This window comes from Ailuropoda melanoleuca, chromosome 9 (genome assembly GCF_002007445.2).
Source record: "Ailuropoda melanoleuca isolate Jingjing chromosome 9, ASM200744v2, whole genome shotgun sequence".
NCBI lineage: Eukaryota > Metazoa > Chordata > Mammalia > Carnivora > Ursidae > Ailuropoda > Ailuropoda melanoleuca.
This window is the reverse complement of record NC_048226.1, coordinates 84054398-84077087: the sequence shown is the minus strand read 5'-3', so window position 1 is coordinate 84077087 and position 22690 is coordinate 84054398. Positions and strand designations below refer to the sequence as shown.

Genomic DNA, 22690 nt, shown 5'->3' with positions numbered 1-22690 from the left:
GGGATAGAAAGTTATGGGGAAGTTGGCAGCTTTTGCCAGTCTATCTCATGCCACCCCATTTTCAATCTTCTTTGGGCCCCAAATTTGTCCGATTCACCTATTCTACTGCAATTGCTGCTGGAACTTTTGACCAGGGTAGTGTTTATCTTGTGGCTTACCCTCCCCCCCTCCTGCTCCCTCCATCAATTTCCATCTGTCCTCTCCCCATGCGGACTTCTATCCAAACTGGTCCTGGTCCTGGAGTAGCCCTGGGACAGTTCTGAATTACAGGTACAGGTCGGCAAGGTGTTTTTGTTTGTTTTAAATCAGAGAAAGGAAAACAAGACGAGCTCTGGGAAGCAACGAGAAAGAACAGATATAGAAAAGGCCTCTGTACAAAACATACTAACGAAAAAGAAGTTTTGCTTTTTAGATTTACATTTGAAAGTTTAAAAAATATGTTTGAGGATGCTATAAAGAATTTGGTACTACAGTTTTGTTTTGTTTTTCCTCCCCATCTGACCCAAACTACCATTTCGGTTTCTTTTTTTTTTTTTTTTAAAGATTTTATTCATTTATGTGACAGAGAGACAGCCAGCGAGACAGGGAACACAGCAGGGGAGAGGGAGAGGAAGAAGCAGGCTCCCAGCCGAGGAGCCTGATGTGGGACTCGATCCCGGAACGCCGGGATCACGCCCTGAGCCGAAGGCAGACGCTTAACAACTGCGCTACCCAGGCACCCCAACTGTTTGGTTTCTTAAATGGCCAGTGCTAACCCTAAAATGGAAAGCACATCTTAGAGGGGAGAAATATGTTCTGGGCCCTTTTTATTCTTGCTTATAATTGCCCTGGATTTTAAAAAAATCCTCTTTTCATGTTTGTGGGTAACTAGTTATCACCCTAGGTTAAAAATGTCCGTGCAGGCCAATGTCTTGACATCAGCAGGAACCCTGCAAATCATTGCTTCTTTTCCTCCTTTTTACCTCTCTCCTTCTGGAAGCTATTATACGAAAGTCAAGAATGTCATATATGGTAACTGTAAAAGGATGTGACCCCTTTCATATAAAAGAAGACATAGGAAATTCAGATCAGACTGTATATTCCTGGAGAAGAATCATGCCATTTTAAAAGTTGCTCAGGACATCTACTCCCAAGCTGCCCTTCTCCACTCCAGCCAGTTTCTCTGGAATATTTTCACATGCTGTCCAGTTCGTTCTGCAGATCCAACAGCATCTGTGAGGTATGGCATGTGTCGGGGACGGTGGACACCAACCTGGTCCCCGTCCTTTGTCATTACACAGTCTTTCCTTTTCAGGCTTATCAATGCAAATATACCATGTTCACGGCTCCTACTGCCAGCTACAATATTTCTGTAGGGTTCTGCAAAACAAATCTCCTCTCCTTGACCTTTTCCTTCGGAGCTCAAGGTCAAGATGTTCAGAAATCTGATTTAAAGTTTTCCCTATTGCCATTCTTCATGTTTCGTACAGGGCTGCCAGTCAGGGGCAAACAATTGCTGAAAATAATTTTTGGCAGGGGCATCAGTTTATTTTCTCTTATGAAATCTTAAGGAGTCTTTACACATGGCTGGAGATTTTTAACCCAGAGGTAAACGGAAAATCTTACTTATAGAATTAAAACCCTTTTAGAGAGGGAAACCTATCCACGGAGATCACCTCTTCACCACTGCCAACACACAATGTCGCTGGGCTACTCAAATCCAGAAAAGGACACTCTATACATCCGACCATTGATATGTTAGTCCAATGTCAAAGCTTTGGGTTGAAAATAACCTGAAATCCCTTCCACAGATTGCTTGGCATGACAGCACACGCCTGCTCCAGAGCCCCTCCCTCCCCGTCATCCTCTCATTAACATTTGTTTTTCTGGCATAATTCCTCCGAGTTACATCTTATATTTAAGTCTGGTCTAGCGTCATTTCAGGACACACCAAACTTTACGTACTTGGTTGACCTTCGAAACGTCAGATCTGTCTCTCTTCTTTTCTACTTCTTTCATTTGTCAAGTTGTCATTATCCCTCATTGAAACCACTGAAATAAAGCCCTTAGCTGATCTGTCTGCCTTCAATCTGTTTTATAACCAAGTCTCACTACTCAAAGATTTCTAAAACCTAAGGACGATCACGTTTGCCCCTGTCCTTCAGCAGCTTCCCACCCTACGCCTCGGCCCTATCATTTCTCAGCACATCACAACTCAAGCCCTACCCTGCTCTTTCTCCTTCTGCCACCTTCCCAGAAGTTATGAAAAAAACCAAAACAAACTAACAATTGCTAGAACCTTCGTACCATGGTCTTTCTCAACTCTAGGGTTTACACATGCCCTTGTTTCTATCTGGAATTTTCTTCCCCACTTTTTCTGTTGATTGAACGTCTACTCATCATTTAAGACTAAACTCAAATGTCGCCATCCCACTCAAGCTGTCTGTCATGGACTCCTCAGTGGTCAGACATGCTCTACCCTGGGTTTTTTTGTTTTTCGTTTTTTAAGATTTTATTTATTTGACATGCAGAGAGAGAAAGCACACGTGCGCCAGTGAGCACGAGTGAGGGGAGGGGCAGAGGGACAAGCAGACTCCCTGCTGAGCAGGGAGTCCAAAGCTGGGCTCCATCCCAGGACCCTAAGATCATGACCTGAGCCAAAGTCAGATACTTAGCCAACTGAGCCGCCCAGGTGCCCCTCTACCCTGTTTTTCAATAGTACTTTTCATGAACCAATTTTATCACTACAAACACAGCACTGCAATTCTTTCTTGACTTTACACTTCACTAGATAGGAATTTCTTTTAAGAGTAGGAGCTATCCTATTTCCAGGGTATAAAATAAGGCCTGATACATAGCAGATTCTTAATTATTTCTTGAATAAATGAAAATTATTGGGATATCCACAACACTGCAGGTTGAAGCAAGTGAATAAGAGTACTAGAAGATCTCCCAAAAAGAAAACACTAATGAATATCTTGGGGGAACGTGGGCAGCTTCCCAAACACCAAAACCATGAAACACGCTGAATTCCATATATGACCTTTATTCTTTCCCGTGTTTAATACTGTTACATCTAATCTTTCCCATGCATTATACAAGATAAGCTGAGGACAGGGACCCAAAATATCTTATTCAGCCCAATAATACAGATGCTCCAATGTCATTTTCTTATGAACAGACCCAACTGGAAAACACTTGAGCTGTAGTTCACTTCCCATACTTACATCTTTCTTCCTTAAATGGTAGTTATTTTTATGCATACCATCTTAACTAGGTTATATGTTCTTTCAGGTGAGGAAGGGTCTAAACATTTTCTCCCCCAGAAGAGTACCTTTCACACAGTAGGTATTCCAATAAATACCTGACAAATGACTTAGAAAACATTAATTCAGGAAACCCTGAGCGAATCTGAAAATGTAACTTTGAAGGTGATGTTTTTCCCTCCTAAACTAAAAGGCTTTGCATTGCAAAAATAACTTAGTATCACACTCTTCATGGTGAGCATAGCTTGGTGCAAAAACTGAGGGGCTGACAACCTACATATCTGGGAGAGGACCACACCTATGTCACAAAAGCACACCACGCATGTGCGGTTGCACATTCTCCAGGGCTCTAAACGGCCCTACCTGGTGCTGTTAGGTGGGCGCTGTTTGCATCTTTTGAATTAGCTCTCCACAAATGGCTTATACTTGAGAGAGTGTGAATGGGTGTAGTAAGGGGGATTGAGATTGAATTCTTTATGTAAAATTTGAAAAAGTTTATATTGGAGTGTAGTTGACACACAATGTTATATTAGTTTCAGGTGTACGACACAGGGACTCGACAATCTAGACATTTCTCAGCGCTCACCACAGTGAGTATAGCCACCCCCGCTGTCTGTAACACAGAATTTTCTGAGCAAGTCTGATCTCTGCTCTCTTAGGGCACATAATCCAATATCTCTAAGCAGTGTGGAAGGGAAAGAGCCAAGAAGGAGCTACAGTTTGGCTCTAATGAGGTCTGTCGGTTCTCTGAAGTCACCAGTTTCATTGGACGATTTTGGTTCCTTTATTTTTGCCGGGTGGGCTGGAGAGGTGGGAGGCCTAGATTTTAACCTATCACATATGTTTGCCCATAACAAGGGAAAAGTAAACTGATGTGGCTTTTGGAAGTGATGCTATTCTATGTAGGTGAGGGTCTGAGACATGTTTCTGGAGTAAGAAGCCAGATGACATGAAGAGATAAGAGGAAAGTCTGGCTACTTCTGTGAGCCTGGGTCCCTACTAGAATGGGGTGGGGTAGAAGTTTTCACACATGGAGAAAATTCATATTTGCACGAGGGCTGTCTTGTCCTCAGGGCTCTGATAAAGGCCGCTCTTTGTGGTTCCCAGCCATGACTGTACCCTAGAACCTCTGGGGAGCTTTTAGAAGCACCTGGCTGACTGTGGGTACCCCCCCCAAGAGATTCTGATTTAATTAGTCTGGGCCAGTCACTGTGTTTTTAAAAGCTGCCCAAGTAATTAAGTACAGCAGAGTTGAAAACTAACTACTAGGCCAGATAAAGAACAATGGGGGCAGGAGAGAGGAAATAGAATAGAATAAATCACTTCCACTTTTTCCCCTCAGAACTAGGCAGCGTTTCTAAAAGTGTGACAAGACCATGGGTGTTCCTTGAGACAGTATTTGATGGCACATGGATGAGCCTTCTTTGCATATATGTTCCATATATACATACATGTACTCTTACATATCTTTACATATATACATACATACATACGTCAATATATAAGTATATATTTGAGTAAATATTAGAGTACACCCAGTATATCAAATCTGAGGATTCGTGTGTATCATTGTTTAGGATGAGGCTTAAAGTAGGTACTAACGTTTAGGAAGAGAATCGAAATGAACATTCTGTAAATTCTAGCACAGGTGGAATGTGGATTTGGCAAAAACTTGTAAAAGAGGTATGCGAACAACTGGAATTTGAGAAACATGGAACTAAAGCACCCAGAACTTACACAAGCTCTCTCCCAGATCCTACTGTTCTCAGCGCATCTCCCCCACACCCAGCAGAGCCCAGGCCCAGTGCCATCCTCTCCCTACTCTTCTCACATGGATGCCGGCGCCTCATCCCAAGCATTCAGATGCTTCTGAACTGGGCTCAGACTCAAACCAGCCTCTTCCAGCCTCGCCTTCACGATCCGATTACTGATGTCGTAGCCTGTAACTCACTTGTCTCTTTTTTCAGATTCAAATCTGAGCTAAAATTAACTTAGCACGCCTTAGCCACGGTAGCATAATAGGGCAGAAAACCAATGCTCGCAAAGCACTCAACCCCACGAGCACAAAAGTGAAACTGAAGCGACCAAATCCAGGTTATGCAAACTCAAAGGGCCAGGTGAGGGAAGGGAGACGAAAACTCCTAACCGACCAAATAATATCAGCCCGGGACTTGGGAAGGGCAGGGACTTGCTAACATTGCACTCTAGATTTGCCATTCTCAGGGCGTGATGCAACCTCGGGTTGCCTAATTTATGTTTGCACATTTCCCCTGGTCCACAACGAGTTCCAAAAGCTTCCAACTCCAGAAAATTGCCTTTAAAAAGTTTTAAGTCTCTAGCCCAATAACGTTGCAGGGCAGGCCAGCTGACCTCGCCTTCATCTAGGCCCAAAAAAGAGTGCTGAGAAGGTGTGGGGCTGCACAAGTCCACTAGGAAGCCAGAAGGTGCAAAGGTAGGCAGCAAGGCACTTGACAACCACGTTTCTACCTTTCCTCTGCTACTCTCGCGCCCACTTGATTAAACTGCCAAGGGCACGGTTCATACTTGACCTATTTCCCTGCCCTGCCTCTTTAGCCCTGATCCTTTCCCCAATCCAAAGGGCACTAATAAAGGCAAGGGGGGTAAAGGCCCAGGTCTTAAGCCCGCCTTCTCTTCCTGGTACCTCCCGCCTCCGCTTTTCACATCGTGGCAACCTCCAGGTCACTCGATCATCTGCTGGCTACACCTTTGCACCACCCAACAAAATGGCAGGTTAGCAACAGGCGAGGCCGAGAGCCCTGCTCTAGCTCTAGCCAAGCGCGGCCCCGGCCAAGCCGCCGGGGGTCTCCGACAGTGCCCGAAGCCCAAACACCCTTCCCCTCTCAAAGTCCCCAATCCTGGGCCCCGCCGGGCCGCCCGCTTGCTCTCTCGGGCCGATTTCTGTCGCCAGCGGGGAAGCAGGTGTCGGCGTAACAGGTGCCAGGTCAGTGGGCCCACGTTCCGGCTGCGCTAGGCAGGGAGAGGGCAGGACTCTGGGAGAGGTGCAGGTAAAGGCCATGTCGGAGGGAAGGGAGCTGGGGCGCGCGCAGAGGGAGACAGCCCGGGGAGCAAGGATGCCGCTACCCTTCCTCGCTCTCCGGACGCGACCGTCACCGAGGCTGCCCCACTTACAATCTCCAGGCAGACGAAGGCACCCGAGTAGGTCCGCAGGATGTCCGGGCCGGCGGGCAGAGTGATCCGGGGCGCCGGGAAGGACACGGCGGGGTTCGGGGGCGGCGGGACTGGCGCTCCGCCGGCCGACATGCTGCCGCTGCCGCTCTGCGTCTCCGCGCGCCGCCGCCGCCTNGTGGGGCCCCGCCCCGTCACGTGGGTCCAGGTGAGCGCGCCACGGCCGACCTGGCGCCTGCGCCTGTCACGTGCACAGGTGCGGCGGCCACCTGGCGCGGTCTTGCTCCGGCTCGCCCCTCCGCGGGCTAGCGTCCCGCTCTTTTGTTTCTTCTATCCCTCTTCTTAGTTTCCACCTGTTCTCTTCCCCCTGCCCTTCGCATCCCACCCCCACCCCTGCCCCTGCCCCGGGCTCTCACAACTTCCCTACCCAGCTTTCCTCAGTTTAACTACAAGATAGGTCTTGAAGTTGTGACTCAGAAGGTAAAATCAAGGTCACCAGTCACACCTAAAAAGTGGAGTGGATCTGCTTCAAATGAGACTGTAGTGGAATTTTTAAAAATATCAGTAGGACAGAGTCAGATGGCTCAGCTTCCATGGTGGTGGATGCTAGAGAGGTAATTGGCTTCTCTGTGCGCTGCTGGTTTGCTCATCTGTGAAATGGGGGTAAGGGTATTCACCTCCTGTGATTGCCCAGATTACATTAACTTGAAAAGAGTTTAGCGCATGGTAAGCGCCCCTTTAATGGTAGCTAATATGATGACTGCTATATTTTTGAATTTTTACACACACACAATATGCTCTTGTGTACACATGATGTTGCATGGACTGTATTTTCCACATAAAACTTTAATTATTGATTTTACCTGTCTGAGACTTAGGAATTGTTGCCTCTTAAACACTTAAATGGACTTTTTAAAAAGGATGCTATGTATAGTTTAGGTTTCCTGCCCCAATTTATCCCCATTTTATCTTTGATTTTAATGTCAACATTATTTAAGTGAAATAAAGGATATGAGATTAATCTTCTCAAAGACCAGCTGAATATAAACAAAAGTTCACACACCAGCATACACAGGTAGATCAGGTTGGAAAAAGATACTAGCTAACATCATCAGGCATTCTCCAAATGGAATACTGATCTTGTCTGTCAGTACTAGCTTTTAAGGGACTGTGTGTAGCTCTGTGCATTGGTCAGCAGATTTTAGTCATTCTACCTCTTTATTATTTTAATAAGTGAAACTCATAGGTGTGGTGGCAGGATTAAGGCAAAAGCCACAAAACAGGGCGTGGATGAAACCTTTTGTATATTCCTCCTATTAGTCATCACTTTCTGATATTTAATGTGCGGTAGTTATTTAATAGGAAATTTAAAGTTTTCTGCACAGATTTGTTTCATCAGTGAACCCTCTCTTTGTTCAGACCCTGAGAGGTAAGGAATAATCTTCCTGTGTATTTTATTATATTGTATCGTATCGTATCGTATTGTATTTTCTGCCTCACATTTCTCCATAAGCACTTAAAGAACATTCAAAGGGAAGACCTCTTCAAAGAATTTCATCATGGAGATGGTCAGCAACTATGATGGCCCCCCAAAATTTTAATGAATAAATTTAAAATGACTTTGGAGTTTCCAGAAATGTGAATGACTCAGAGAGCCTCAGTTGTACTTGTTTTAAAAATTGCCACCAAGGGCAAAACTTTCTGCTGTGTCCCTTCCAGCACCTTCCCTGCTATATACTATGTATCCCTGACTATCCCTGCTTTCCCTCTTCTACCTGCTGCCACAATGACCAGTGGAATGAAAAGAATTGTCCTTGAGTTCTCTTCTATTACTGTAACATATTATTTGCTTGAAAATGAATTCTTTCCTAAGATGGTTTTCCTTTCTCATGATCACCACCCAAACCTGTTTTCTCTTGATGATACCGGTTTCCTTCTAATGAAAGTAACAACTCTGGACTCCAAGGAAAGAAAGCGCTCATCCCCACCCCCACCCCCACCCCACCAGTGTGTCCCTTCTCTACACAATTGACTACGAGCTCTTAACAGTTTCACTTTTCTGCTCTTTCCCCATCCTGTTTCTATTACTGACTTCCAGAGTGACTTTCACCTTCTTCGTAGACTTTTTGTGGACACGCTTGTTTGGAATGTCATTATTCATACTCACGATACTTTCAACAATCTTGCCTTGAAACCAGCTACCTTCAATGATATGAAATCACATCTGGACCCACCTTGTTGGAATTTCACTGCTGCCATTCCCGTGAATGCTGACATTCTCTCTGATGGCTATTTCCTATTCACCAAACTCTCCTTCATTCTCAGCCTGCTGGCCTCTGGCCTTTCATTTATTCTCTCTTTATTCTTTCATTGGCCCCATTCTGTGCTCATGGGCAGGCATTTTAGAGATGCTTGTATTAGTCCCAGATATTGTCTCCCATCTTGTACTTCACTATAAATTCATCCACACTGACCCCATATCCTGCAGCTGGGGTTCAACCCACCATCTCTATCTGTTTTCTCTGATTCTACTTTCACAGCACCCAGGGTTGCTGAAAGAAGGTCATCACCAAGACTCTTGTTTCCACTACTAATTCGTGTTATCAAACCTTGACTGGGCCTTAGGGATTCCTGAGGTTGTCACTTTCTGTCACCACCCCTCCCCACTACTTGTCTCACTTATTATCCCATAGCTTCTTTCCCTTTCCTCATCTTTAAGCCTGGCATCGTAGACAATATGTTCAATGAATACAAAAGCCAATCTAAACCAACTGTTCCTACTTTCTCTTACTTTGCAAGGAGTTTCAGGACATCTAACCAGTAATACTTGTTTCATTGAAAACAAGGCTGTCAATCCAGTTATCCGAGACAAACATCTGGGTGTTTCCCCTGGTAGCTCCTCTCATGCCACATATTTAATCAGTTGTGAGGTCTGGCAGTTCTATCACCTTATTCTCTAGCACGTATCACTTCTTTCTATCCCCACTGTACTCCTTCTATCTCAGGATATTATCCCCTGTCACAACGAATATTCTAACAGTCTTGTTCCATCCCTTGTGTTCTCTACACTGCTATCAGAATGACTTCTCATCACAAAATTGATTGCAGTCACTCCTCTACTTAAAACTCCTCAAGGATTCCCTACTGTTCTCAGGATCAATTCCAAACACCCAGAATGCATTCAGGGTATTTGTGGGATATAGCTTCTGATGAGCTCCCTGACCTCACCTGTCCTATTAATCCATCTGCATTTCCAATCATTCTTCTGCCTCCAGACCCGTACACATACTCCCCACTCCCCCAATGGAACATATTTTCTTCTCACCACTCCTGTCCCCATATCTATTTTTATGGATAATTCCCTTGGGTCATAAGGGCAATTCTTTATGGCAGTATTTATCTGGCCATTGAAGATTATGTAGGGCCCCCAACCATCCACTGTGTTTCCACAATGTGATGTTCAGAACACGTACAGATCAGAACACTTACTTTCCTGAATTGAAATTGTATTTTCACATGTCTCAAATCCCTTAGGTAGTATTGTGTAAAAGGATATTAAGTTGAAAAGATCAGTGGAGGCACCAAGAGATGATAGATATCAGATTCCATTGTGAGCTGTGAATCAGACCACCAGCAGTTTTAAAGTAAGTTTATTAAGAGTCCATTAGATAATCTATAAAACCCTCACTTTTTCAAGAATATGGAAAGCTTAAGAATGAGGATTTGGAAGGAGGGTGATTTTGGGGAGAGCTGTGAGGGGAATCATACTTCACTCTCCTCCTCCATCTCCTAACCCACATTGCAGAAAGTAATTGAGATTTATTCACATTACATAATAGGAACTCACATAATATTAGCTGACCAAATGAACTCTGCATCTAAATTTCTGTGCTTTATCACTATTACTCACCTCCTTTCTTCCTGTCTCAGACAAAGTGTTTTTTTCCATATCTAAAGTTAAGTCCCATCCCAGCTTTTCATTATTTCTCCTTTGTACTTCCTTTAGGAAATTCATTCATTAATCTTTCCTTCTCTCTCTTCAATTTCAATTTCAATTTCAATTTCTTTTTTTAAAAAAAGATTTTATTTATTTATTTGACAGAGAGAGACAGGCAGCAAGAGAGGGAACACAGCAGGGGGAGTGGGAGAGGAAGAAACAGGCTCCCAGCGGAAGAAGCCCGCTGTGGGGCTCGATCCCAGAACGCCCGGATCACGCCCTGAGCCGAAGGCAGACGCTTAACAACTGTGCCACCCAGGCGCCCCTCAATTTCAATTTCTACCTTACACTCAATCTTTCCATCTATGAATATATACAAATTTCTCTTATCATCAAAAACAGCAACATGTGACTTCTGCCCAAAATAGAATAACTAAGACTGGATTCATCTTCCCAGTTGAAACAAACTCCAGACGATATATGTGAAACACTGATTTTTAGACATTGCACATCAGATAATGCAAGGTAATGATCCCTTAGGAAAAAGAAAAAAAGTAATGTGAACCCTATTATTTTCTTACCTTGGAAAGAGTTTCTAGAGTGAGGGAGGAGGACCCCGGTAGAGGCCAGGAGTTGAGTTGGTGAAGCTGGATTTGAGGGGGCCAGAGGAGCTAGAGTTCATAGAATACTAGAAAGGAAAGTGCTGCATGCAGAGAAAGCTTGGGAGGTCAACAAAGGGTCCCTCTTAAATCTTCAGATAACTACTAATCAGCACATGAAGGTAAGTAACTTATCTGAGGCCAAGGAAGAAGCATTCCAAAGGAGCAGAGGAACAATCCCAGGAGTTCATACATGGCCAGGAACAGTTTTTGTTTCCACCACCTAGAGTGAAGTACTCAGAAAAGTATTGTCTCAGTACTGAGACATAGTCAGTCTTAGATGAAAGGCTGCTCTCATCCTGCCTTACAAAGCTTTTTCAAGAGCCTCAAAATTCTTAGACTGTTTCTAGATAACTCAATTGAATCATAGAACAATCCTTAAGACTATTAAGGAATACAAAAATGTCTAGCACCCAAGAAGAAAAGATTCACAATGTCTGGCATCCAATTTAAAATGACCAGGTATGCAAAGAAGCAGGAACTATGAAACATAGTGAAGATAATATCAACCACCATAAACAAATCCAGAAATGGTACAGATGATTTTATTAGTTGAAAGAATATTAAGACAGTTACTATAAATGTATGCCGTATGTTCAAAAAATAAAGATTGAACACATCATGTAGAAACAAATATAAAATATATAAAAAGGACCCAAATTGAATGTCTGAAATGAAAAACACTCTGCAGAGGATTAACAGCAGATTAAATACTACAGAAGAAAAGATTAGTTAACTTGAAGACATAGAAATAGAAACAGGAACTAAAATGAAACACACACAGAAGCGAAAAGACTGAAAAAAATGAAAACAGAGTGATTAGTAGGAGAACCTCAAGTGTTTTAATATATTTGTAATCAGAATCTCAAAAGGAGAAAAGAGAGAAAAAAATTTTGAAAACATGATGGCTGCCAGATTTCCAAATTTTATCAAATTATATTCACATATCTAATAAATTCAATGAACCCCAGAAATTGGACACAGGAAGAAATATCTATACCAAGCCACATCATAATAAAATTTCTTAAAAGCAATGATAAAGAGAAAAATCTTCAAAGTAACCAGCAAAAAAGATACATTACATACAGGAGATACAGAGATAACACTGCCAACAGACTTGCTGTTGGTAACGATGTAAGGAGGAGAGTAGAAAAAACATCTTTAAGTTACTAAAAGAAAAAAAAACACTATCAACCTAAAATTCTACATATAGCAAAAATTATTTTCAAAAACAAAGGTAAAATATACACTTTTTAAATTTTTAATTGATTTTCTAAGACTTTATTGTTTTAGAGCAGTTTTTGGTTTACAACAAAATTGAGAGAGGTGCAAAGATTTCCTCTGTACCCTCTGTTCCCATGCATGCATAGCCTCTCACATTTTCAACATCAGTCCCCAGAACGGTACATTTTATACCAAGAGTGAACTGACATTGGCACATCATAGTCACTCACATTCCATACTTTGCATTATGGTTTCCTCCCTGTTTTCCCTATGGTTCGTCAGACCAAACCCTGAAAAATGGATTCATATGCAAGTGATTCAGTGAAGAAGTACTCTTATGGGAGACTGGAAAAGGAGTAGAGCAAGGACAGGGTAGGGGAGGAAATCAGGCAAGGGTGATCCAAGCATAAATCAGCCGGATCCTGCAGAACAAGTGGAATGTAAGTTACATCTCAGTGTTGCATAATTCAAGGTGATGCTTTCGTACTTCTTTACCTGATTGTCACTAGAAAAGTCTAAGGACAGAAGAGAAGAAGGCACTTAAACTTGTAACTCTTCCAGCAATCTGCACATGCAGGTAGTGCACCCCTAGTAACTCATGGTTGTCTTCCAAGATGGGCCACAGCGGTTGATGCTTGAACCCACACCAAAGCGAGGAGAAAGGTACACAGATGATATAAAGGGAGTTGAGGGGACGTAGGAGAGCATGGACATTATCTGCTTCACTTCCTAATCTAGATCTCTAATTCTGGTTTCTCTCTTGAACTCCAGATCTCTACTTTCAATTGCCTCTGTAAATTACCTGTAACTTTAAGCTCAAAATGTCCTACAAGAAAGTTTATCTTCCTCTATAAAACTTCACTTTTCCCCATGATTTCTTCCTTCTGTTCTTGGTATGACTATTTTCCCAGTCATCCATGCTTTATTCTCACTTTTAAAAATCTGTTCTTTTATTATGCTTCCCATATCCAGCAAGTTTCCAAATCTTTGCAATCCTACCTCTTCAATAGCTCATAATCTGTCTCATGATAATAATAATAATAATAATAACCTGTCTCATTTCTACTACTTAAACAATGTCGTATTACCTCTCCTTCGAATTATACCAATATTCCTAATATCTGATTTTTGTCTACTCTTTCTACTCTGTGTTAAATTTTAAACAATTCTGTCAATTTGACTTTTTCATAATGCAGCCTCAACATGTCATTTTCCTCCCTAATAGCTTCCCTTGCTCCGTAACAGCTTTTAGTGGCTGCCCATTACATTCTAAGTAAATGGAAAACTGCTTATAATTCTGTGCACTTTGACCTCTGTGCCTTTGTTCATCCCACCAGTTGTCCAGATTTTATAGAATAATCCCTCTTCCAATTTTGAATATCAAAATTTGTTCTATGCTTCAAGATCCTGCCTGAAAACCACCTCTTTCATAATGTCTTCTGTTCTTCTCCCTTTGACCTTTCTGTCTTTCCAACACTTTTCATGTTCTATCTTACATAATGGTCATTCATTAGTTCATATGTATATATGTATATGCATATATGTGTATATGTGTATGTATGGGTGTGTGTCTGTGTACACACACACATATTAATTCATTATAAACATATCTTTTCTATTGAGGATCATATTTGTGATTTTCCTTTGTATGCCTTATTATTCCCTACCCTCTTCATCATTTAGGCACAAGACTTTGCAGATATTAATTCATTTTTTTCATTCAGCAAATTGATTTTGTAGCTACTATGTGACAAACGTGTGCTAGGCACCAGAAAATCAGTGACTTATAAAATAGACGAAGTACAAGTTTTCAAGCTTATAGTTCAAGTGGAAGAAGCAGACATCACTGAAATATATATTCATTTTAAATCATAAGGTTAAAAGGGCAATAATGTTTTTTCAGGGTTCTAAGTTGCAAGCAACAGAAATGTAACCTGGCTTCTTTAAGCAGAAATATAATTTTTTGAAAAGATGTGTTAATTTATAGATTTGGCAGGAAGTTTAGGAAACCAAGCTGAGAAAGTGGATGAGAATAAGGATGGATACATAGCCAGGTCACACCCAAAATCAAGCTACAGAACTGGTCAAGTGAGGACACTACCAACTCCACTAACCACTGGGATCCATGACTTGTACTCCTTGCATTGCCAGAACTGGATCAAGGATTCTACCATTGACACCGGTGCTGTTCATATTCTCTGTGATCTCTCAAAACTGGATGTCAGCACAGCCATTGTCACCATATTGGGAATAAATCCTCTTCTGTCCATGCTTCCTTGGATCACCAGCTCCTCATTTGAGCCTGGAAGCAGGTGCATCTAATTTGCTAAACCTAGCCCATGGATCTGCATTCTAACAGAAAGGAAGGCTGGGAAAGAATATCTACTTTTAGCGCTCCACAATGGGAGGAGAGCTCCATCCCTCAGTATAACTCATACTTTGGGAAATTGACCAAATAAGGAATTGGTCCATCTGCAGCACAGCCAAAAAGACTTTGACAAATGTTTACTTTATATATGGAATGTACACAAATGAATAACAGTGTCTTCAACTGATGTGGAAAGTTGGGGAAAATTTTGAAGAACAAGCAAATTAAGCAGAGAGCTAAAGGATGAATAAAAGCTAGCCTGATTGAAGGGAGGAGGGGGAAGGAGGTGTCATAAACAAAGGGGAGAACATATGTGAAGATCTGTATTTAAGAAGGAGCTTCGTGTTAAGAACTGGGTGAAATCCCTGTACTTTGAAATGAAGCCAGGGAGTTAGGTGAAGATTTGGTTCTCCAAGGCCTTCTAGGTCATGCTTAAAACTATGAACTTTATCCTAAGAATTCTATAAGGACAATGTAATGCTAGAGGGGAGTGAACTTATTTTTTAAAGATTTTATTTATTTATTTATTTATATTTATTTGATGGCAGGGGCGGGGAGAGCATAAGCAAGGGGAATGGCAGGCAGAGGGAGAAGCAGGCTCCCTGCTGAGCAGCCAGCCTGCTGCAGGACCCAATCCCAGAACCCTAGGATCCTGACCTGAGCCTAATAAGGCAGACGCTTAACTGACTGAGCCCCCCAGGTGCCCAGAGGGGAGTGAAATTATAAAGTGCAAGCTTTAAATAGATAACTTGGGGCTCTAAGCAAAAGATAAATTGGCACTCAAATGTTGAAACCATCCAACAGTGAATGGGAAAGCAGTATGGTGAAGGGGTAAAGTTAAAAACTTTGGAGCGAACATTTATCCTCCCGAGGCTCACTTCTCCCAAAATGGATTTATTTCCTATATTCTTCTCCCCTCAGGTGATTGTGAAGTGAAATGAAATAGATGTAATTTTTTATTGTAAAATATTCTCAAATGTAATGATTATTTAATGAGTGCTCGATTATTCTGTTAAGCATGGAGAAGGGTATACAAGTGTATGAAACTTATAGGGAAATATTCTAGTTTTACATATCGCAGATCGTCATTTATTCTCGTGAGTCCCTGGTCTCTGTATTTTTAACTACACTTCTATGGAGAGGCAGTATTATTCTGTAGATTGACACCCATATGGAGAGTATTTATTGTAGTACCTAACACATGTTAAATACCTACTGAATGCTTAACATCATTAGTAATAATGCATGAATCATGAAATTATTCCTGAAATATATATGATTTGGGTTCTTTATTTTGGTAATTGTTTAAATTTATCCAAAAAATGACTGTATAACTCATAAAATAGAGAAATGGGTTGATGTTTACAAAGGCAAGAGACAGCAGGTGTTACCATTACTTTTACGGAAAAAAAAGAGTATTTATTGTAGTACCTAACACATATTAAATACCTACTGAATGCTTAACATCATTAGTAATAATGCATGAATCATGAAATTATTCCTGAAATATATATGATTTGGGTTCTTTATTTTGGTAATTGTTTAAATTTATCCAAAAAATGACTGTATAACTCATAAAATAGAGAAATGGGTTGATGTTTACAAAGGCAAGAGACAGCAGGTGTTACCATTACTTTTACGGAAAAAAAAACACATTTCAGCTGGCCAATTTTACACCGAGCACCTCATTGCACCAGAAGAGAGAAAGAAATCTTTCCCCAGGGAATTTGTACTAGTAATGTTCTTCAAACCTTAGACACAACCAGATCTGACCTTACTAGAAGATTATCCAAGGATAGATATAGCATATGAAGCTAATTTTCCTCTAATTATCTCACATATGAAGGCATAGCCTTTCAAAAAATCATAGCAGAAATCAGTAGCTTGTGATTTTTTAATTCATTTTATTTTATTTTTTATTTATTTTAATGTTTTTTTATTACATTATGTTAGTCACCATACAGTACATCCCTGGTTTCTGATGTAAAGCTTGATGATTCATTAGTTGCGTATAACACCCAGCGCACCATGCAATACGTGCCCTCCTTACTACCCATCCCCATTCTATCCCATTCCCCACCCCCGAAGCCCNTTCTATCCCATTCCCCCCCCGCACGAAGCCCTCAGTTTTTTTCTCATAGTCCGTAGCTTGTGATTTTTAAGGAAACAAACAGATGCCCACAAAAATATGTTTTTTGAAGTGAGGAAAATAATTTACAGAAAACTTGGGTAATGTGACAAATACTTGGCATGACTTGTACTACCTATTACGCTGTACCCATGGCAAACATGAGTAATAAATCATATTTCCTTCCTCAGAGCAGTTGACACTTTGGGGAAAAAAAAGAAATCTTTTATCCTTGTTCTAGGTGTTCATAATTTTTCTTCTTGTAAGAGGATGAATTATNCGCACCATGCAATACGTGCCCTCCTTACTACCCATCCCCATTCTATCCCATTCCCCACCCCCGAAGCCCTCAGTTTTTTTCTCATAGTCCGTAGCTTGTGATTTTTAAGGAAACAAACAGATGCCCAGAAAAATATGTTTTTTGAAGTGAGGAAAATAATTTACAGAAAACTTGGGTAAAGTGACAAATACTTGGCATGACTTGTACTACCTATTACGCTGAACCCATGGCAAACATGAGTAATAAATCATATTTCCTTCCTCAGAGCAGTTGACACTTTGGGAAAAAAAAGAAATCTTTTATCCTTGTTCTAGGTGTTCATAATTTTTCTTCTTGTAAGAGGATGAATTATTCTAGAAGACTGGCAGATAGATAGCAGAAGACCTTCCTGATTTAATTTAAAAAAATCCTTGAACTTTCCAACTAATAGAGACTAATTAGTCTGTGTTGATGAACTCATCTGTTATATTCCCAAAATCTCTTGGAGGATCCAGAATATATGTCAATGAGAAATAAGGAAAAATATGATCAAGACTGATATCGTGCAGACTGGTCTCTAAGAAACAGAGCTGGTCTTCTTCAAATTCTGTGGTAGCTGGCAATGGCCCAGTCTAGCANAGACTGATGTCGTGCAGACTGGTCTCTAAGAAACAGAGCTGGTCTTCTTCAAATTCTGTGGTAGCTGGCAATGGCCCAGTCTAGTATGAACAATTTTCGTCAAATGCAAGGCTTGGGCTCCTACCCTTGATGAAGGACTGATGGTTTCCCAACCATAAACCCTGATGTTGTGATTCCTAGTTTGGTATATCTTATAACTGAAACTATATGCCTGGACCCCGGTGCCCCGGGCAGAGACTATTTCCTAATACCTATGAATACTAAACTGGCAGGATATTGTTGGAATCAAGTTTCTGCCACATCACAGCTTGGAATCACACCAGGAAAAAAGCCAGGGCTTCTTTAATCATGTAGCCTAGAACTTCACAGCTCTAAGTCTAGGGTTGTCAAGTCTTATGTCTGGCCCTGCTATAATGAATGACCAATGGCAAACCTACATACCTGCTGCTAATTCTTTTTCCAATAATTTCCCCCAATGAATGCTATTCTAGTTGACCTGTAAATGGGTTGTGCATGTGTGTGTATGGGGTGAGTGTGCATGTGTGTGTGTGTGACTATGTGTGTGTTTGTGTGAACATTTGCTCTAGTATTGAAGAATGTTAATCATACCTCCATGTAACTTGTCCGATCCGGCTTCTTTCCTTTTTAATGTGAGGTCAGACATCAAAGAACTTTGAATGGAGGGAGAAGAAATCATTTCTGAAAAATAGGGTTTTGTTTGAAGCAATGTTGAGTAAATGTGGAAATCAGTGTCCCTGTCCTTAAATGCTTCTTCCCTATTTATGCCTAGGATCCACCTAATAAAACCTGCTAATCTATTTGGTTCAATAATTCTTCCATAGTTTCACCACCCACCCATTCTTTAGACCTCACCTTTGTTTGATTTTCTAAGTTCTCATCTCAACAGCTCCTGGCCAGAAGTTTCTCTCTGCCTAGATTCCCCAGAATAACAACCTCTTTAGGTAACATCTGGTTTCTTCTGCAGACTCATCTGTTATCATTTCCTCTGCTCTCTGCACAGCAGCCAGAGTTTAAGTGCTACCCTCCAAATGTAGGATCTAGGCAGCATAACTCAGTTCCCCATGATGGCCTCTATCCAGGGATGTGCCAGTAAATGTTTAATAACCATCAAGGGCAGAGGGAAACTCTAATTTGCAGCAATGCTGATTTCCATGGTGCAAATATTTCCACAGTGATCAATTTTAAGCTGCCACCATGAAGTCACTGGAACTAGAGTTATGAAGAGTATATAGCATACCCACTATATAGATATGATAGGTGTAGATAAGCCAAGAGCATAGATAATAAAAAATTAGTAAAATAAGTCAGAATTTTGAGTATTTGTTACCTTTATTTCTAGTATAATTTATCTACCTGTAAGTTATAATTTAAATTTTAATAATAGCCATGTTTAATAAACAACCTGCAAGTTTCTAAGAACTTGGACAGTGCTCATGAACCAGTAGAGACTAACCCCAGCACACCAGGGCCTCCAGCAGGCCACTGCTCCCTCCCACCACTGGTCAGGAAAGAGGCAAGAGAAAGGAATGGTTCAGGTACAGAATATGCCCAGAAAATGAATCATCATGGATGTTCCCCTCAGATTGAAATTTTCTTAAAGATATATCTGATAATACCACCCACACACTCTCACCATCATACTCTCACAGAAATCACAGGCAGAAAGGGTCACAGTTTTGCAGCCTTGGATTGAAACCCCCAGTTCTGCTCTCCTCCACTTACTATGTTGCTCCCTGTCCATTGAGCCACCAATGGTTGTGTGACTGAAATAGTACATGAAAGCATGCTTTATATGTCCTTCCTAAGTCCCACTACAAACTGGAGCTATACAGATTTCTTACATATTTTGATTCCATGAATGGATTTTAGTCCTGTATCCTGAATGAGACTTGTTATAATTGACATTTTTCTACAAATTTGTATTAAGATATATTTTCTCCAAATTCAAATTAAAGTATATTTAAATGATTCTCCTAAGACTTTCTGTTATTTCTTTTTTCTTTCCTTTCTTTTATTTCTTTTTTTTTCCAAATGGGCATTGCCTTAAGAAATCAGGGTGTATTATTACATTAAGAGCCTAGGAGGACTAGAATGCTTATTTTAGACCAGAAATCACATTTATTTACCCTCNTTCTATCCCATTCCCCCCCCGCACGAAGCCCTCAGTTTTTTTCTCATAGTCCGTAGCTTGTGATTTTTAAGGAAACAAACAGATGCCCACAAAAATATGTTTTTTGAAGTGAGGAAAATAATTTACAGAAAACTTGGGTAATGTGACAAATACTTGGCATGACTTGTACTACCTATTACGCTGTACCCATGGCAAACATGAGTAATAAATCATATTTCCTTCCTCAGAGCAGTTGACACTTTGGGGAAAAAAAAGAAATCTTTTATCCTTGTTCTAGGTGTTCATAATTTTTCTTCTTGTAAGAGGATGAATTATTCTAGAAGACTGGCAGATAGATAGCAGAAGACCTTCCTGATTTAATTTAAAAAAATCCTTGAACTTTCCAACTAATAGAGACTAATTAGTCTGTGTTGATGAACTCATCTGTTATATTCCCAAAATCTCTTGGAGGATCCAGAATATATGTCAATGAGAAATAAGGAAAAATATGTTACTGATGTCGTGCAGACTGGTCTCTAAGAAACAGAGCTGGTCTTCTTCAAATTCTGTGGTAGCTGGCAATGGCCCAGTCTAGTATGAACAATTTTCGTCAAATGCAAGGCTTGGGCTCCTACCCTTGATGAAGGACTGATGGTTNTTCAAGACTGATATCGTGCAGACTGGTCTCTAAGAAACAGAGCTGGTCTTCTTCAAATTCTGTGGTAGCTGGCAATGGCCCAGTCTAGCATGAACAATTTTTGTCAAATGCAAGGCTTGGGCTCCTACCCTTGATGAAGGNCTAGTATGAACAATTTTCGTCAAATGCAAGGCTTGGGCTCCTACCCTTGATGAAGGACTGATGGTTTCCCAACCATAAACCCTGATGTTGTGATTCCTAGTTTGGTATATCTTATAACTGAAACTATATGCCTGGACCCCGGTGCCCCGGGCAGAGGCTATTTCCTAATACCTATGAATACTAAACTGGCAGGATATTGTTGGAATCAAGTTTCTGCCACATCACAGCTTGGAATCACACCAGGAAAAAAGCCAGGGCTTCTTTAATCATGTAGCCTAGAACTTCACAGCTCTAAGTCTAGGGTTGTCAAGTCTTATGTCTGGCCCTGCTATAATGAATGACCAATGGCAAACCTACATACCTGCTGCTAATTCTTTTTCCAATAATTTCCCCCAATGAATGCTATTCTAGTTGACCTGTAAATGGGTTGTGCATGTGTGTGTATGGGGTGAGTGTGCATGTGTGTGTGTGTGACTATGTGTGTGTTTGTGTGAACATTTGCTCTAGTATTGAAGAATGTTAATCATACCTCCATGTAACTTGTCCGATCCGGCTTCTTTCCTTTTTAATGTGAGGTCAGACATCAAAGAACTTTGAATGGAGGGAGAAGAAATCATTTCTGAAAAATAGGGTTTTGTTTGAAGCAATGTTGAGTAAATGTGGAAATCAGTGTCCCTGTCCTTAAATGCTTCTTCCCTATTTATGCCTAGGATCCACCTAATAAAACCTGCTAATCTATTTGGTTCAATAATTCTTCCATAGTTTCACCACCCACCCATTCTTTAGACCTCACCTTTGTTTGATTTTCTAAGTTCTCCTCGTAACAGCTCCTGGCCAGAAGTTTCTCTCTGCCTAGATTCCCCAGAATAACAACCTCTTTAGGTAACATCTGGTTTCTTCTGCAGACTCATCTGTTATCATTTCCTCTGCTCTCTGCACAGCAGCCAGAGTTTAAGTGCTACCCTCCAAATGTAGGATCTAGGCAGCATAACTCAGTTCCCCATGATGGCCTCTATCCAGGGATGTGCCGGTAAATGTTTAACAACCATGAAGGGCAGAGGGAAACTCTAATTTGCAGCAATGCTGATTTCCATGGTGCAAATATTTCCACAGTGATCAATTTTAAGCTGCCACCATGAAGTCACTGGAACTAGAGTTATGAAGAGTATATAGCATACCCACTATATAGATATGATAGGTGTAGATAAGCCAAGAGCATAGATAATAAAAAATTAGTAAAATAAGTCAGAATTTTGAGTATTTGTTACCTTTATTTCTAGTATAATTTATCTACCTGTAAGTTATAATTTAAATTTTAATAATAGCCATGTTTAATAAACAACCTGCAAGTTTCTAAGAACTTGGACAGCGCTCATGAACCAGTAGAGACTAACCCCAGCACACCAGGGCCTCCAGCAGGCCACTGCTCCATCCCACTGCTGGTCAGGAAAGAGGCAAGAGAAAGGAATGGTTCAGGTACAGAATATGCCCAGAAAATGAATCATCATGGATGTTCCCCCCAGATTGAAATTTTCTTAAAGATATATCTGATAATACCACCCACACACTCTCACCATCATACTCTCACAGAAATCACAGGCAGAAAGGGTCACAGTTTTGCAGCCTTGGATTGAAACCCCCAGTTCTGCTCTCCTCCACTTACTATGTTGCTCCCTGTCCATTGAGCCACCAATGGTTGTGTGACTGAAATAGTACATGAAAGCATGCTTTATATGTCCTTCCTAAGTCCCACTACAAACTGGAGCTATACAGATTTCTTACATATTTTGATTCCATGAATGGATTTTAGTCCTGTATCCTGAATGAGACTTGTTATAATTGACATTTTTCTACAAATTTGTATTAAGATATATTTTCTCCAAATTCAAATTAAAGTATATTTAAATGATTCTCCTAAGACTTTCTGTTATTTCTTTTTTCTTTCCTTTCTTTTATTTCTTTTTTTTTCCAAATGGGCATTGCCTTAAGAAATCAGGGTGTATTATTACATTAAGAGCCTAGGAGGACTAGAATGCTTATTTTAGACCAGAAATCACATTTATTTACCCTCCTTTTGTAAACCTTCCCTGCACCCTTTATATATATATATATGTATATATATATATATATATATATATATATATATATACACAC

The 22690-nt window shown here is 40.8% G+C and overlaps 1 protein-coding gene and 1 long non-coding RNA gene across 3 annotated transcripts in view; one reads left to right on the top strand and one right to left on the bottom strand.

Moving 5' to 3' along the window:
- MAL2 (mal, T cell differentiation protein 2) overlaps positions 1-6563 on the bottom strand; it is a 24568-nt gene extending 18005 nt beyond the window's left edge. The window contains exon 1 of the mRNA XM_034668555.1: positions 6396-6563. Within this exon, the coding sequence (XP_034524446.1) occupies positions 6396-6527 (132 nt within the window). The 5' untranslated portion in view covers positions 6528-6563. The remainder of the gene's footprint in view (positions 1-6395) is intronic.
- Positions 5814-22690, top strand: part of LOC109488427 — a 20942-nt gene continuing 4065 nt past the window's right edge. The window contains exon 1 of one of the 2 annotated variants that reach the window (XR_004627892.1): positions 5814-6207. This is a non-coding gene — a long non-coding RNA (uncharacterized LOC109488427). Of the gene's footprint in view, positions 6208-7753; positions 7822-22690 lie in introns of those variants that run through there. The other variant, XR_002141405.2, reaches the window with a different exon arrangement.